This window comes from Vidua macroura, chromosome 1 (genome assembly GCF_024509145.1).
Source record: "Vidua macroura isolate BioBank_ID:100142 chromosome 1, ASM2450914v1, whole genome shotgun sequence".
NCBI classification, from domain to species: Eukaryota; Metazoa; Chordata; class Aves; order Passeriformes; family Viduidae; genus Vidua; species Vidua macroura.
Window position 1 is genome coordinate 2,885,879 of NC_071571.1, and position 13,310 is coordinate 2,899,188.

The 13,310-nt window shown below is 39.7% G+C and overlaps 1 protein-coding gene across 3 annotated transcripts in view; it reads right to left on the reverse strand.

The window, feature by feature from the left end:
* The window catches only part of NKTR (natural killer cell triggering receptor), a 35,965-nt gene that overhangs the window by 21,421 nt on the left and 1,234 nt on the right, over window positions 1–13,310 (reverse strand). For 2 of the 3 annotated variants that reach the window (XM_053981458.1, XM_053981451.1), the window contains exons 2-5: window positions 6,062–6,136; window positions 3,341–3,448; window positions 2,668–2,712; window positions 918–1,005 (exon numbers count right to left, since the gene is read on the reverse strand). In XM_053981458.1, coding sequence (XP_053837433.1) covers window positions 918–1,005; window positions 2,668–2,712; window positions 3,341–3,448; window positions 6,062–6,136 — 316 coding nt within the window. Of the gene's footprint in view, window positions 1–917; window positions 1,006–2,328; window positions 2,357–2,667; window positions 2,713–3,340; window positions 3,449–6,061; window positions 6,137–13,310 lie in introns of those variants that run through there. The other variant, XM_053981467.1, reaches the window with a different exon arrangement.

A 13,310-nucleotide genomic window follows, 5' to 3' on the forward strand; every position in this document is an offset into this window, starting at 1 on the left:
ACTTTTCAAACCCCAGTGTTGTTCCACAAAGTGTTTCTAGACTAAAGTTATCAACCTGCTCTTTCCAAATACAAACTGGTAAACATTAACAGGAGGCAATTTTGAAAAGGGAGTTAACAAAAGAAATAATCACATCAAAGTTTGCAAGCTTGAAAAAAATGATACTCAACCTAAAATACACCTGCTTTGACCAGGAAACCCTCAATTATCACACCTGAGTGTTTTATTTATGAGTAAAGGTTATTGTGCTTTCTGTAATTTCTATAATTTAATAGAATGTGGTTACTAGAATGGCATTTTTTAAAGGTAATGAAGGAAAAATCTGGTTATCAGCACATAATTCTACATAGTGTTGGTATATGCACAAGTTAACAGAATTATGCAGAATATGTATTAAAAAAGCAAGTCAGGAATAAACACTCAAAAAAAAATTACTAATTATCACAATAATCAAATAAAAATCCCCACTCATTCTCCTCCTGAAAACACAACAAAACACCCCCCCAAAAGTTAATCATAAATCACCATTTTTTAAAGAGCAAAACCATACAAACCACCTCTATATCTCACTCCCCCTTACATAAAACGCTCATCATTGTCTTTTGCAGATAAACTGATGAGATTTGTGCACCCAAAAAGGCAAAGAATCTATTTTCTGGCCACTAAGAACTGAACATAAATCGTATTTTTTAGGGAAAAAAGTCACAAAGGAAGAACATTCATGGAGCACCAGCTTTAATCTAAATGAATGCCACAAGGAAATAGTGATCTCTAACAATTCCTCCTGCAGGTGCCACTCACTCCTAGCCAGGATCAGATGGAGAACATGGATATGGATAATTTAGCAATACCATCTTTCTCATGAACAGCGCTTCTCTGTGTAAGAAAAGCTCCACTGTGGGATCACATCTACTCACATGAAAAATTGGGAACCATTGGTATGTTTCCCTCGGTTTGCCATTGACAAAAGGAACGCTCTGTCATGTTTGAGAATAAAGTTTTCATCTGTTTGAAGAAAAAATATGTTTGTCAGATTTTCCCTGGCAAGGGAGGCAGGTTGTTTTCTTAGTAACTTATGGATGGTCTAAGGAGAAATTCTGCTGCTGCTGGAGAAATGGGAACAGGTTGGAGGAAAAACAACAATCAGGTTTAAACAAGTCTCTTCAAATTACAGTTGAGACAAAGCTATGTTTCTTAAAATGATGCAGATACAGTGCAAACATTCCTAATTAAAAATAATTCAAGTCATTATGAGTGTCTTCAATAAACATTAGATAATGGATTTAAACACTGAGTTATTTGGGTAAGAACAAGGTTGGCAGAATTATTGACATTCTCAAACAATAATTAACATACATGATGCTGTTATTTACACTCCAGGTGGAAAGATCAGGAGAAAAAGCTGTTTATTTTCCTGGTATGCCACCTCTATACTCAAAACTGGAAGTCTCAAAGCATAGAAGAAAAAAACCTCTCTGTATCTGAATCTAATTAGAAAAGCCATTAAGAGTAAACTGAACATGCATTTTATATTGCAGTGAATTAAAAAGGAGTTCTGGTTGTACAGCAGAATATAAAACCAGATCTTCTCCAGGTCATTTCCAAAGATAAAAATACTAATTTGAATGTACAAAGCTATTAATTTTTAGATCACATATCAAAACACAATCCTGCATATGTAGCACTCACCATGCGAAACAAACCCTGAGTAACTTCTTAGTAAATGGATCTGTTCAAGCCTTTCCTTGACTAAAAACTTCAATAGTCCCACATCAAACCATGTCTCTTTTTTAAAAAAAACTTAGTTTCATGCATCTAACCGGAGCTACTTGCAACACACACAGAACCAGAGGCTGTAAATAAATATAATCACTGTCTTAACAATTGAGTATCAGAGTAACCACCTGTTTTTTTTAAAGAAATAATTGTATGTCTTTAAACAAATAATTTAAAAACTCACCATTTTCCTTCCAAAAGATTTTTACAAGAGGTAATTGTACATTTATTTACCAATTCTTTGCAAGGAAAATGACTTGTGTAGCATATAAATAAAGTCAGGAATGAACCCTAAGCATACAAACCTTGAGTAGGGAAGGGGAGGAAAAGGGACATTAACAAAAGAAGAAATCACTGTTTAGAGTTGGAATTATGTGGATTCTCTCTGAGAATAAGTCATTAACCCTCAGAAAGGTTAGATACAAACTCTTCATTTCTCCAAGCAACACAGATATCCATCTACAAAGGGATTTAGCAGTTGTCTATATATTTACTAGGGAGGGGACAAGGGAACAGAGTTTGAATTTGTGTTACTGAGCTTTTGTCTCTTACCTTTTCATTTTGCAAAAGACCACATTCTCTATAAACAAAAGAATATGTTGACAGTTTTAGGCAGGAAGATAGGAGTTTATTCATGAATAAAGTTGCCTAGCCTCCATGCTGAAAGTCATGTTTAACCAATTATGTTAGCCTTAATTAATTGTCAATTTAAGTTAAATATTAACAAAAAATTATCCGAAAGTCATGCATATAAAAGGAATTCTCATGCAACATTAGTTTCATGCAAAAGGTGATCTATGAGTGAACCTGTTTTCATTAAGTAGTTTGGGAATCAAGACTTATTTATCTCAGAACTGAATAGAGGATCTGCAAAGACATATTTGCTCTTACCTTTAAAATAGCCACCATAAATAGATTCACCTCCTTTTCCATTACCTACACATTAAAAAGCATCAATTAAAACTTTTTGTTTCATTTATACAAAAGCTGTGCAAAACATTCTACCAGCACTTGACTCTCAAAATAGGATATTCCCTCCTCAGGCTCTTTTGGTCAGCCCTAGGATTTCAGGACACAGTGAAAACAAACATTTTGGTAAAGACAGGTATTTCAGGAAAGGAACAAAAAAATCCAGGAAAATTCCTGGAGATTTTAAAAACATTTCTTGCTCATTCAATATTTTATTATTATTTTTAAACTTATTCAAACAGTTACATTCCTGTACCAATAGAACATCACCAGTGCTGCCTCTGCTGCAGACCCAGAAGTGAAAAGCAGTTCAGACTAGAGTCTGCATTTGAATTGTTTTAATAAGATGGAATATCATAAAACCCTCCAGTGAGGAGTTTTTAACACACTTTTCCAAACAAATATTACATCAGTTGAAACATTTTAGAACTTCAAAAATTAACAATGAAATGTGTGATCTATGCTATACTACACAGCAAATGAAGGATTTTTATGGCACTGTAATACTTTCATGGTACTTTCTGAAGTTATGAACACATAAATGATAACATTTCTGTTCCATTTCAAACCTGGCAGTTTTAAAAGCCCATTTTACCTTCACTGAAGTCCCCACCCTGAATCATGAAGTTCTTAACCACACGATGGAATGTGGTGCCTTTGTAGCACAGCTTCTTCCCAGTAGTTTTGCCAATTCCTTTTTCACCTGCAAGAAGATGAGACAAAAAGAATCTACAGATTGTCACTGAAGAAATTCCAAGGGTTTTCCCTCCCTAGTTCTAATGGACATGGAAGCCATAACTAAAAGATAACACAGTCCTACCTGATGGCTTTTCACCATCCAGAAGGGGGATCTTTACAAGGGGACTCTGAGGTGAAAATTAAGTTGTTTCTTAAAAAAAAAAATCCCTTCCCCCTTCAAGAAGGAGTGTGTAAATCTACTCAGGATAATTTATAAAAAAATAAGAGTTCAGGATAATAGTGGGTTAACTATTTTCTGTGGGTACAGCTACACTCCAATGCAGGTCACAGTATCCTTTTCAAACCACTCACACATCTGGATGTGCCAGATGATTCCCAAGAGAAAAGCCAGGAAAACAGGTTTCAACTCAGTTTCAATGTGATCCACACTTGGAAAAGTGTGACTGAGCTACTCCAAGCTTCCACACCTTCCCCAATCCATGCACAGTGTCTGGCCACCCCTTAACACCAGCTGCAGATCAGGTGGGCTGGTGATTTTTAGTGGTCCCACAACCTCAAGTTTCATTAGCACATCTTCCAAAATTCAGAAGAGAAGCTGCCCTGGGCTTGTTGAAGAGGTCACAATGACTGGCAGGGCTGAGGTTCTAGGCAGTAGATCCAGGAGGGATTTATACTGGTTAAGAGACACTGACTTGAGCTTCCCAGAGGAGGGGAGCTGGCAGAATGTGGCAATTAACAGTAAAAGGTTATAATAACAATATTATACACTGTGCAACAGTTAAAACCCCACATTACCCACATGTACAGGAGATGCTGGGTACTGGAACATAAATCAACAGGATAAATAACAGGACAAATAACCTAATGTTCAGTTCCACCCCATCACTGGTTATGGAATAGGTATTTGACACTGGGTTAGAGGACATTTCACCAAACATTCTGCACTCTCAGAAATGCAGGTACACTCATTACCCAGAGCCAACACTCCCCTGCTGCAATCTCTTAGTCTGCCACCCTAAATTACTCTGCCAGCTCAGTCACCCCAAGTTTGCCATTCCAAGCCCATCACTGCCAGGATGAGGCCAAAGGGCAGTTTGTGGCACAAAGCCCACTCAGGGCGTTGCTGTTTATCATCCTTCACTCATGGAATACAAGTTATTTACCTGCCTCTCCACACCCATAATCCCAATCCACGCCTCCTCCTACCCCAGTTTTGTTTTCCACATGAGTTATGCAAGCAAAGCTGTTTATTACAGGGATGGACACACCCCTCCCCAAAACGTACCCCTCTGTGCTACAGCACTGAAAAACTGGAAACCTCTCATCAAACAACACCATGGAATATCTGCCTGCATGTTTGGTCATGTTCCAGGATGTCCCTCAGGGCTATGGAAAATCCCTTAGAGAATGGGATCCTGCATGGCACTTGAGCTGGTACAGTTACATTCCTCTACCAACAGAACATCACCAGTGCTGCCTCTGCTGCAGACCCAGAAGTGAAAAGCAGTTCAGACTAGAGTCTGCATTTGAATTGTTTTAATAAGATGGAATATCCTAAAACCCTCCAGTGAGGAGCTTTTAACACACTTTTCCAAACAAATATTGCATAAGTTGAAACATTTTAGAACTTCAAAAATTAGCAATGAAATGTGTGATCTATGCTATACTTCACACAAATGAAGTATTTTTATGGCATTGCAATACTTCCATGGTATTTTCTGAAGTTATATATTATGAACACATAAATGATAACATTTCTGTTCCATTTAAAACTTAAAGCTCTTAAACAGAGCTGGTACACTGAGATGGGAGCTTTGGCCGTGGCCACAAGTCCCAGTCCCTTTTCTCACTCCCCTTTAGAGTACTGCCAGTGCTTTCCCAGTCAGGTAAAAGACACAGCAGCTGTTCCACTGGCAAGAGCTGCAGCACCTCCCCAGGCTCAGACACTTTCACACAACAGCCAATACACTGCTCTTGAGCTCAGCTTCTCTTTTGTTTCAGGCCAAACACCAGCCTTGTCCTTTTTGCTCTAGACATGCACGAATTTTGTGAGGGAAAAGAATAATCATTAAGCAGCTCTTTCCACGCCCTGCAAACCCCTTGGAAATGGGATGGCAGAGGAGAACTGGCTGCCCTGTTAGCACCTGGAGTGGCAGCTCAGTGTGACCCACTGTGAATCAGGTGCCAGGCGGTGCCTGTTTGAGATCAGAAGGGAATCAGCTCCTGACAAAGCACCACAGCAGATGGGCCTGTGTTTGTTCCATAGGTGGGCAGCATCTGCAAGGCCAGCTGCTGGAATTTCAAAGCCTCTCTCTCTCTGGGCAGAAAGGACCTTTCCAGGGGCCAAATCTACTTCTGACAGCAATGCCACTATCACCCTGTCCTCCCCCATCTGCCAAAAATACCCTGGCTTGATGATGGCTTTCTGCACATCCTGTGGTCCAGAATGGGACAGCATCCCCTCTCCATTATAATTTACCTCCTCAGGTGGGCACAGGCCTTGCATATGGCAGGGGTTTGTACTAGTATAAACAAATCATTATTAACAATAAAAATTACTATTAACAATAAAAATGTTATTCATTAACAATAAAATTTTGAAAAATCAGCTACGTACCCGAGCACAAGCAAAGGAAGTTCTTACAAGTCTTTGGACAAATGTCTGAGAAGAGCTGAAACATAATTCGACCAACTAGAAAATAATTTTTAAAAATAATTAGAGTTTTAGAACTGTCTGGAATAAGATAATCTGCATATAAATCAATCTGTATGTTCTAAAAATGTGATTTTCTGAGTAAAGGTTATTTTATCAAGCAGGATAAGAAAACATCTTAAGTATGCATATATTAAAACATACAGCAAGAAATAAGAATAACATAATTGTAAAAAAAAAAGACATAAATTGGATGGAATAATACTACTTAATCAGAAGTCCTAGAGATTCCACTGTGATTTGAACCTGGAAAGCCAAGCTGATTTACTAAAATAGTTTAATCATGTCAGATCTTTTCCATCTTGAAAATGATTTCCCATAAATACAGGTCCTCAGAGAGCTGGAGCAATTCCCTCCCCAATTACTGTGTTTATACAAATACATTAATAATCACATTTCCACAGTTTTCCCTGTGATCATTACCTACAAAGTCCAACTGGCTTAGCTCCATATTGTGCTGAGGATTACAGCTGCATTGGCACTCTTGGCCTAAAATCCTTCAGTTTAAAAAAAACCCAGATGAATCAAACAGGGAAGATGAAAGGCAGGCAGGACTAATGCTCCACTTACCAGGTATTATTATAAACCAAATATTTTCTCTTTGTTACTAGTGGTAACTGTGCTATGCACCCTCCAAATCTATTAAAATACTGCTGAAAAGAGGTTGAATATAAATAAAACTGTTTTAAAACTGATTCCATTTTCTATTTTATTTTCCAAGATATTGGGATGTACAGTACTAAAAAACCTGCAACAAATTGCTCCCAAATGTATGAAATCTTTAAAAAATACATAATTAATAAAGAAAAAATTGGCATCTCTGCAGATTGTAAAATAATCCATAGAAGTCTCACTGTTGGGCAGAATTACAAGGAGACCAGTAATAATCTGTCAATGAGCACTACACTCTAGTGGTGCACACTGGTAAGACTTCATCATTTAAAAAAGTAACTACTCCAGGAATAATTTCTCTTTTCTTTCCTTTAAAGAAAAAAAAAAAAAGAAGTTCAAATGTATTTCATTCAATACTTAGTTACCAAAAAAACTTTTGAGAGGCTCCTAAGAAACTACATTCAATTTTAAGGCTTTGTCCAAATATATGCAATTGTGAATTGCATGGTTCAGAAAGGAAGAAATAAAATAACAGCACTAGTACTTGATAATCTTAGATAAAAATTCAAGATGCCTTGAGCTGTTGAAAGGTCTGTATCTCATTAACTGCAGCAAGAATGTTCTCTAAGCATTTATCACTACATAGGAAAATCCAAAGGGAATGGGTAGGGAGAGCATCCAAAGAATGAAGAAATAGGGATTATTCAAAGACCCCCATCAAACAGCAGTTCTGTAACTACCACTATGACAGGGTGGCTATTTGCAAGTGAACAAACCATTCTAAGCTGTGAGGATTGAAGATTCCTACAAGGAACACAACAGACAAGACAGTTTAGCTGAAGAGTTATCCATTTTCATTATACAGGAATTCAGGAGAACACAAATCCCATTTCCATTCCTCTGCTGCACAAGCACCAAACTGGGCAGGACCCAGTGCTTCAGAGAGCCACATCCAGGTTCTGCAGAACCATGGAAGACAATCCCACAATGGGTTGGGTTGGAAGGGACTTGAAAGTTCATCCAGTCCCAGCTCTACTGCCATGGGCAGGGACACCTTCCACCATCCCAGGTTGCTCCCAGCCCTGACCAACCTGGCCTTGAGCACTTCCAGGGATCCAAGGGCAGCCACAGCTGCTCTGGGCACCCTGTGCCAGGGTCCCAGCACCCTCACAGGGAGGAATTTCTACCTAATATCTTATATAAACCCATCCTCCCTTCAGTTTAACACCTTGTCCCATTGCTCCATGCCCATGTGAGTCCCCCTCCAGCTCTCCTGGGGCCCCTCTAGGTCCTGGAAGAGACTCTAAGGTCTCTCTGGAGCCTTCTCTTCTCCAGGCTGAACAGCCCCAACTCTTTCTCTGCAGGAGAGGGTTCCTCTTGCATTCACTGTGTGAAATAACACACGACACTTTCCAGGGATAAAACTGTCACTACCCCCATTCTGCTCTGCAGCCCAGCTGCTGCTTCACCAAGGCACCAGCTGCCAAGGAACTGAGGGCTGTTAGTCCCTGCAGGCTCCAGAAGGGGCTTTTACTCTGAGGCATAAATTGTAGAAGGATTTTGCTGCAAACCCTACTTACAAACCCAGCACATTTAGCACCTGAAGCAGCAGACACCACCACTGCGTTGTTCCAGTGGAAGAACTCTCTTATGTTCTTGCAGATGACAAGGCAGAAGATGGAAGGAGACATCCATAACCAAGGTATCAGTTTCAGCAGTATTTTTCACCAGTGCTTTGTCAATAACAAAGTCTGCCAGGTGCTCATAAAATCACAGAGTGTTTCCTGCTGGAAGGGACCTTAAATCATCCAGTTCCATGTGCAGGGATACCTTCCACTAGAGATCAGGTTACTCCATGCCCATCCAGCCTGATCTTTTTATGCCCTTTAATCCTACAAATCGTAATGCACATACATCCAAGATCCAAAGATGACAGATCCAGTTTATAAGATGAGGGCTGTCTCCTCCATAAAACCTGGAGCACTGCTTACCCAGCTCCATCCAGCCACAGAAAACGCTGCTGTCTGCTCCTGAGACACAAACCACACACTGTGAATCCATCTGCTGGGTTACTGGCTGCATTTTACTGCAACTGCATGAATACCATTATCACTGAAAGGTTGTATTTTCCACTGACAAACAGGCAATGAAATCTGCCAGAGAAAGATCAAACCCATTTTCACACCTTGGTCAAAGATGCAAGAAAGAACAGCTGCTAATAAAAAAATGAATAGAAGTATGTCTGATTAGCACCTATGAATCCTTCTCTTGCCTCATCCCTCACAAAAAAAAGAAAAATCTCATTTTAAACTTGGAGCTGAGGTATATGCTGATATAGCACAGATAAAAAAAGCATTTGAGATGCTACTTATTTCCCCAGATTTAGACACCTCTCCTCTGAAATGATCACCCTCACTGCAGACCATTTCCAATGCTTTCTTCAGCTTCATTTCCCCAATGCAAAGGTTAAGTGACCTGATCAGGGAACAAGCTCTCTGTGACTAACCATAATATTTGAACAGTAAATTAAAATAAACAAACAAATAACTAAAAAAGAGTCAGTCAAGTAAGCAAAAGCTGCTCACAAACGGATGCAAAGGTTAAGTGATCTGTTCAGGGAACAAGCTCTCTGTGACTAACCATAATATTTGAACAGTAAATTAAAATAAACAAACAAAAATCGCTAAAAAGAGTCAGTCAAGTAAGCAAAAGCTGCTCACAAACTTATCCAGTCCTCAGTTGGCTTTAACCAAGAAATGGGCCTGCACAGACACCTCAACTCCAGGCTAAAGTAAAAACTGCTGAGATTGCATTTGCCTATTATTTATGAAACAATAATTTGATAAAGTATTATTTGTAAGCAGGCTTTGAACTTGTTTTTTTAAGAATCAGAGTAAGTGGTGAAAGAAATATGTACATTACATACAGCAAGTGATGCCTATATAACATCTAAGCTGTTTGGAAATTTGATGAAGTGCTCTCTGCAGCTAATGAGCTGTACCAATTAGGGAAACCAGAAGGCAGAATGACCAAAAATAATCCAATTTCACAACTCTGTCTTCAAACTAAAGATGAATTTTTTTTTCTTTTGTTTTTGAACTCCTTAACAATTTCCAGCTGAGGAAGAGCTAGTACTTGATTCAAATTAAGTGGTAGAAACATCCATGCTATACTGAAATAAGGGCTCCTGCTAGCAAAGTTTATTAAAATAATTATTGATTTCAAATATTTATTGTTTCAAAGGTAATTCCCCCAATCTAGCTGCTTAACTTTTTGGAAAAAAACCTTGGGAGCCAAACACACATTGTTTCAAGTTATTTTCCAAGTAATGTGAACTCTTTTGCTAGATTTTATGTTTGAACCACACAGGTATCAAGTTCAGCTACACACTCCCAAAACAAACCTGATTTTTCAAAACTGTATCTACAGGATTTTATCTTTTCTCAATTTCTTAAGAGTAAACCACACAAGAGGTATTTTTCCCAGCCTATCAGCAGGAATAGCCTGCTGAAGGAGAAAGCAGGGATTACAACCAGTGAGACAATGATGCACAGCCCAGGATGGCTGCCAAGGGCCCAAAGGCTCAGACAGATTTGCATACAAGTTTAAACAACAGCTCACTAAAAGGACACTATTTGAATTTTATTAATTTGTTTATCCCTAAATCTGCCAATGCTAAGGCACATGAATTTTAAAAAAAACTGCTTCAAAGTAGAAATGTGGCTACAGTTTTCAAGGAAGTAAAACCTCAGTGTGGAACAAGAATAGATTTTATTTAAAATAGGAGTTTCAAGAATGGATGCCCCAGTTGCCCTGAGCAGGGATCTGTAGCCCTGACACATCAACACTTTGTTCACACCTTGGTGCCCCACCTGCACTCTTGGCAAGGAAAACCTCCATAAACTTCTCTCCCTGGCTCTCTAAGTCCATTCTTCCACAAACACCACCTGAAGTTCCCTCCATTCTCCACAAAACCAAACTTCTTTCAGTCCTGCACACATCAAACACTCGCTGGGTTCAGTTTCCCAGGCATGTGGAAGTGAGAGGCAGCACTTGGCCTTCTGGCAGAAGAGGCTGATCAGTTTTTCTTTTATTTACTGATCCAACTTGTTCCAGACCTCAAGGTGAGACTTCAGGGTATTTCATCCTGCACTGACAACAATTCCACATGATTATTCTGAATAATTTTTTTATTGAATCAATTCCTTTCAAATCTCCATCTTACCACCCCTGAGAAGGGTTTTCTCCATATGGGATCTCCCTTGGCTCCTGCTGTCCCACGCACAGTGGTTGCCCATGGGATCATGGACAGACAAAGTTCTGGGTTCTATTTTCTGCCAATATACAACTTTTTCCCTTCTAAAGACTAAAAGTTAATGTGGAACCAGCTGACAACAGCTTCTGTCTTTAGGAAAGATAACAAAAACCCCACAAGGCGTCACTGGGTCTATTCCTGGAGGCACAAGAGAATGACTCTTGCAAAGGTGCTCCTTTCACATGAATTCATAACAGCTGAAATCCCAAAATACACCAAGCTTCAGGCTCAAGTGACTAGAAAGAGAGAAGGAAGGAAAGAGGCTGACTTTTATGGGAAGGGACACATCCCAGGAATGAAAGAAACTCAAGTGGAACAAATCAATGAGCCAGGGGTCAAACAGTAATAGAAAACAGGAGGAAAAAAAAATGATTAATTGATAAATTATTCTATGAATAAGAATGAAACAAAGCAAAACTGAGTAAATTTACCAAACTTCATGATGGATGAAACCAGTCAGGGGGTGGGGTGAGATGTGGGAAAAAGACCTTGGATGGCCACAGGAGCTGCTAGAGCAGCCGACTGCATCGGTGACATCCTAGTGGGACATCTGTTCCAATTACCACGGTACCTGAAAGGCTGCAGCTTCACACACATTCTGCCTCACAGAGTAAAGACAGAATTATTTAAATAGGCATCTGCTGCCACCCCAAAATTCTTTGGAATACTGTAAGCAGTTTAATCCTGTGTGCACACTCAATGTGCCCAAATTCACTGGTGGGGGGCCCAAAAGAAGGGAGAAGCACTGTTTGTGCCAGTATCGAAATAAATTATTCTTCCTGATTTGTCTTCCGTTTGCCCTTTAAAAATTATGAGCCACAACCTGCATTCATTAAAAAAAAATGCTTAACAGGCAACTTATTTAAAAGCAGACTAAATTTAGCTCTAAAAAACACCAAGCCAACAAAGTTTGCCCCAGTGCAAGAGGCAAGTACAAGCTGGCACTGAGTTTTATTCCAAGATTCTGTAGCTATAATAAAATATGGACACAAAAGCTGTAATAAAGCTTCTGGAAGCACAGCCAAAACAGAGATTCACTCCTGCACATTCCAAGGGATCTTATTAGAGTAAAACTGACCTGACTTTTAATTGCTACAGGTATCCTGGCACACCCTGGGCAAGCAAAGCCTGGAAGGGCAGAGCCAAGATTTGGCAGCTGCGTTGGGGGAATGTTTTTGGACTCACAGCAAGCTACAGTGTAAAAAAGGAGACAGTTTTGTGTTCTGCAGGCAGAAAGATGCTTCCAGTGCTGCAAGAGGCACATCCCCTTCTCTCTGCATTTTGTGGAGATGTTGGTTCAGCTTTTCAGTGCACACAAGGTATGGGCAAGGCCTTTTTTCTTGGCTAGCAACAAAATGCAGGGTTGTTCTGCTCCCCACTTCTCCTAAAATGTAATAAGCATATCAGCTTATTTACTGAAATCAAAATAAGCAAAATGTTCGTTTGGAAATCTGCTGGCAGCTTAGAAGTTAAAATGAATACCTCACTAATGCCAGCAGGAGAGCACATCTCTCAGAGTTAGTGCTTGGTGTCATCTGGAAGCACTGATTTACCACTTGATTCAGCTTTTGAAGGTCATCTTAGAGCTAAGAGAGCAATGTTAAAGCTTTTTAAATATATCCTTAAATCCTGAGACAGAGCTGCATGGTGAATTAATAAACAGGCACCAGAATAAAGCAGCATGACCAGACAGCACACAAGTCCCAACACCAATTTTACAAACTGGCATTTTTCCTGCAAAAATCCAAGCCATGAGTCAGGTGCAATGAAACCAGCAGAGCTCCAAGTTTGATGTGCAGCTGGGAGATTCCTGTTACTTCCAAGAGAAAATAAATGCAGACAGCCACAAACAGAGCCAAAGCCCTGGGTCTGCTCCAGGTAACCCAAGCTCTGCACCACCAAGAACACCAACGCTGCAATTCCTCCCTGACAGCTCTATCAGTCACCAAACCCAAGGAGGTCTGGGGGAAAACAAGGTAATCCACTTTCACTCGAGGTGCACAGCTCAAGGCTGAGGAGGGGACGAGGCAGGAGGAGAGATTATGAAATGGGAGCAGCAACCTGTGCAGGGAGAGCAGAGAAAACAGTGCAGGGAGAGATCCTTCAGGTGGAGTCAGAACAACAAAAAACGAAAAAAAAACAAACCCACACTAAACCTAAAAAGATTAACAGCAAATGAGATTGAGAATGAAATGTCTTTGCTCTAAATCAATCCCATCAAACTAC